Genomic DNA, 4,766 nt, shown 5'->3' on the forward strand with positions numbered 1-4,766 from the left:
CTCCTAAATCACTCGTACGCACAATTTAAGAACAAATCTGTGCATACGAACGGTTCTTGCATGAGGCCCATTGTTTAATGAGATTGTGCATCACATTACTTTTAAATTTTGAACTTTTAAGACCAAAACAGCATAAATTTTGTCAGTATAAGCTTCTTGTTAGCTAATTAGCTAATTTCAAGAACGAGATATAGACCACAAACTAAGTCACACAGTATATAGCTACCGGTAAATAAAATGGACAAAAACACATGGTATTGTATAAAAACAGTGCTTTTATTTATGTAATACTGTGGAAAAATAATTACATACCATTTTTAAAAAATATTGAAGATAATGAAATTAAAAAATGAGAGTTTGATAATGTTCGTTGTACATCTTCTGAACAGTTGTCTCTGCTACGAACAGTACAATAAGATAAACATTAGATTTTTCTAAATTCAAAGACACAATAATACAGGATTACAGTCCTACCAGAGGTATAAAAGTACTGGAACAGGATTGTGAGAGAAATGATATGGACATATATTGAAACACACACCCTTGTAACAGATGCGCACACACACAGAAACATACTGAAAACAGTCACGCTGTAGGTCGGTGCTGTGTGTTTACAGTGTGTTCCCCCATCCACACGCAGTCATTCGCATTCCTATACAATGTACAAATCAATGCAACACCCACACGCCCCTCCTTGATCTATGGCTCTCACACACCCACACGCGCTCACAGTCACACACACACTACTACGTATCAATATTGTAGACGAGCCTTCAATAAACCTCTTCGTACACATTCTCCTTAGGCCGTTTTTGGCAGACGAACAATGAGGAATGATTCAAAATGGAAATGTATGACAAGTTCCCCTGTAAGGCCATTCTAAACTCAAATGAGTGGTTCATTTCTCAGTCTGTCTGTACCAGGCTTGTAGCTCAGAGCTTGGCTAGAAAAAGCGTTAAGCTACTCATTGCAAAGTCAGAAAGACAGGTAAAGTCAAAAATCATAGATCATTTGCACAATATTGTTCTCACGTTGATGGTTAAAGTGCCTGTGACATCTTTTTTTTTTGTGATAAATGTGATTGCACTTTTGGAAAGACAACATTGATAACATATTGCAAAAGCAATTTCAAGGTATTGAGATGAACAGTTGTTGAGATATTTGCATGTGAAGTAACAGGAAGTGATGTCAAAGGGGAATGTCTGCATGTAAACAAAACTTTGCTACAACGGCTAACAACACAGACAGCAGGGAATTTTCTGATGTTTCTTTAGATAATTTTAGTCCCCATAAGAGAGAGATGAAGAAAAGTCAGAGATCAAACAATATTGTTTTAATAAACAAAGACCAGGGAGTTTTCTTTCTTAAAGAGTTCCCCTTTGATGTCACTTCCTGTTTCACTATAGATGAGCCAAATTCAAAGGAAAATATGCCAGGTATGTGATAAAATGGGTAAATCGTGTGTTTTATGTCAATTTTCCTAAATATGAAGATATTTTCTTTGACTTTTTGTATTTGAAGGCTAGGCATGTGACAGAAACTTTAATGTGTCCTTATAATAAAAATAGTAAATAAAACTAGCAAACAGCTGTCAACTACCTCATTTGTTTATTAAGGAAACAGCCAAAGGGATGGAAAATGCTTTGCCTGGCCAAAAAATAAATAAAAGAAAAAGTGGTCACCTGGATTTAACTAAGCRAATAAGTACGAGCCTCCTATTGGATAACTACTGCAAGGGCGATTAAGTTACTGTATTTAACCCCAACTGGTGCAATGAGTTGCTTCTCATTTCTTAACCCTGTGGAAAGACCCATCCTGTGGTCGTGGAAAAGATGTCAGTCTGTTTGAGAAGGATCAAATCATTGGCATCAAGCAGAGAAAACATTTAAGGAGATTGTAGAAACTACTAACATTGGGTTAAGAACTTTCCAGCCCATTAAATTTGAAGGATAGTGGGGACCCATCGTCTTGGAGGATGCACCCATCATAGTGTCTGCTGTGGGGGCAGTGCTATGATCTGGGGCTGCTGCAGTTGGTCAAGTCTAGGAAGATTATCCAAACAATGCCACAGTGAATGTGTGCCATAATCAAAGCTAAAGGGGGTCCAACGAAATATTAGTGTGCCCTTTTTTTGGTGGCAACTTTCTTTTTGTTTTGGTCAAGAAGTAGGTTCCGTTTGGGAAATCCAAAAGTTAATATGTTCGTAAATATTTCTGTCATCAGTATTTCAAAACAATATTAACTGATACACAATTGAAAATGAGACGTCACCCATTTTCCTGGAAAATATAACTAATGAGACAAATTCGCCAAGAAATGCCACCCTTTATCACTCTTCTGGTTCCACCTTCTCTAAGATGTTACCCTTATCTGGTTCTGCCATATTAGTTTACCGACAAACCACAGCCAGCCTAATGTAGGTCAATCAGCTGACTCAAACTTCGGAAAGGTTTTTGGTGAGTTCGGTCAAGTTTACATTGAGTGCATATCGGGAAAACTACCAGAGTGAACTATTTCAAACTGTATCATTTGGTATAGCTCAGAATAATGTTTTTTAATGTTTGCTTTCATACYTTGCAATGAGTAGCTTTAAACCTATGAACAGCCGTGACTTGAGCCCTCTACCAAAAAGCCTGGTTCGTAAAGCAACATTCGCCAATAGAAGGAGCTCCTACTGCATATACATGATCTAAGGTGAAGGACAACATGAACGCTTGGCACTAGGTTTCTTTCTGTTTTTTTTTTCTTTTCCTATTTTTTAATACAAAAAAAGTGAAATACGTCTTGTTGGCACAACTGTCCTCTGCTCTCCATCTCTCAGTGGATCTCTCAGCCAAAACACTCAGTTTATGTGCGCTCATGTTCAAAGTTTTGGTCCGTAACATACACATTAGATGTTTAACATCGACAAAAATAATTCTGTAATGTTAAAAAATAGGATACAAAGCTCTAGTCTCGGTGTGCAAATAAACAGAAGACGTAACAGAGATATATTTAAGGGACATCAAAAGCATGAATACTGTAGATGAAGTGCAAAATGATGTCAACCCTCCCTTTGACCCTAGCACCCTCCCCCAACCCAACGCTGCCTAACGGGGCCCGACTGTCCTGTACACACGGGCATTCTGGGATACTATATACTGTATATGTGCTCTATGATCACTGAATAAGACAATCAGCTAAAAGAAAAGTACAAATGGTGGCCAGAAATGGCTTCCACTGGCTGAGGTTTCTTCTGATCAGGGCGTACCACGTTTGACAGTCAGTTCCACTTTACAATGTTAGATCATAGAAAAGGCTAAGGGCTCCACGGATCTGTCATCTCTTGTCCTCTCTCTGCTTCTCCAGCCTTGATTGTGACGCGCTCTTCGCTCTCTCAGAGCTCAGATGTTCAAACGCGTTAGGGAAATTCTAGAAACTGAAATTTCCCCTTTCCTGCCTCGCTAAAACTTCATTTTCCACCCTAGTTTTCAAACTTCTTTTGTTGTTTTTATTTTTTTATTTTTATTTTTTTTGCTCTCTGTGTTTCTTCTGACGGGTAARGTTTTCTGACGTTGTGCATGTCTGTGTGAGATGTGTTCGTGTCTGGTGGGAATGTGTGCGGGGAAATGTGTGTGTGTGTGTTTTTAGTATGATGAGGTGTTTGCTTTTCAAACGTGAGTCTGCATTCTTTGTGTGTGTCGGCTGTGTGAGTAGTCAGAGTGCTGCGACGTGTAGGAGAAGCGAGTGGAGCTGCCGTATTTGCCGAGCCCAGTCTCTGATCCAGATGGAGCCGGGCCTCCCGGGCTGACCCCAACCCCGGGGCTGCCCACCCCGGATCCCACCCCGTACATCTCGTAGGASGGGCCGGCCTCCAGGGGGGCCAGGCTGGATGGTGCGAAGCCCATGCGGTAGGTCTGATAGTGCGAGGGGTATCCGTAGTTGTCGTAGGCCAACTGGGAGGTGGAGTCCAGGAGGCTACAGTCTCCTGGGAAGTCACTGGCTGCGGGGGCAGGATTAGCCGGGGGCTGCTGGCTCTGACCCGCACGGGTGAACGTGTTGAACTGGGCGTAGCTGATGTGGGACAGTCTGGACGGCGGTCGGGGGTCATAACAAGCCTGCGGGCGCCCAGGTGAGGTGAGGGGACCGGGAGGACCAGGAGCTCCTCCACTGGCGGTGGCCCCTGAACCTCCAGTGCTGCTGCTGATAGATGCAGCGCCCCCTGGTGTTCCAGCAGGGGAACGGTAGTCAGAGTAATGCATGGTGGAGCGGGACCCAGGCAGGACTTCGTCTTGAGTGGAAGCTCGGACGTTGTAGTACCCATTGGTGGGATCCTGGAAACACAAACACAGGACAGCAGGATAGGGTGGGTAAATAATATAAAGTGGCTCTTGTGAGTGCAGAGCTTTACAAACTGAAATGGAAATGTGCTCGTAACAAAGATCGCATCATTTTGTTCTTGTAGTAGCTTTATCCACCACTTTTCGAGACAAGGTCTGGGCCGAAATCTTTCCTACAGTAGTCTGCATGAAGTATTGTGTGATTTGTCAGAGGTTTATGTGCATGTGTCTTTATGCTAATTTTGGCTCTTGGTTAATGTTTTGCAAAATGTAAAAAAAACAGATGAAGTTTTGATAAATGCATATTTTAGCTAAGTTCTTGCTCACTTTAGCTTCAGCTGGAACTACAAATTTTATTTAAACACACACACACACACACACACACACACACACACACACACACACATATATATTGCAACCGAGTTGGGAAATCTGTAATGTTTTTTC

At 41.7% G+C, this 4,766-nt stretch overlaps 1 protein-coding gene across 3 annotated transcripts in view; it reads right to left on the minus strand.

Annotated features, from left to right (window-relative positions):
- Window positions 1-2,725: 2,725 nt before the first annotated feature.
- The window catches only part of kirrel1a (kirre like nephrin family adhesion molecule 1a), a 73,330-nt gene continuing 71,289 nt past the window's right edge, over window positions 2,726-4,766 (minus strand). For all 3 annotated transcript variants that reach the window (XM_014022945.1, XM_014022946.1, XM_014022944.1), the window contains exon 15: window positions 2,726-4,313. In XM_014022945.1, coding sequence (XP_013878399.1) covers window positions 3,651-4,313 — 663 coding nt within the window. In that variant the 3' untranslated portion in view covers window positions 2,726-3,650. The remainder of the gene's footprint in view (window positions 4,314-4,766) is intronic.

This window comes from Austrofundulus limnaeus, unplaced genomic scaffold (genome assembly GCF_001266775.1).
Source record: "Austrofundulus limnaeus strain Quisiro unplaced genomic scaffold, Austrofundulus_limnaeus-1.0 Scaffold350, whole genome shotgun sequence".
NCBI classification, from domain to species: Eukaryota; Metazoa; Chordata; class Actinopteri; order Cyprinodontiformes; family Rivulidae; genus Austrofundulus; species Austrofundulus limnaeus.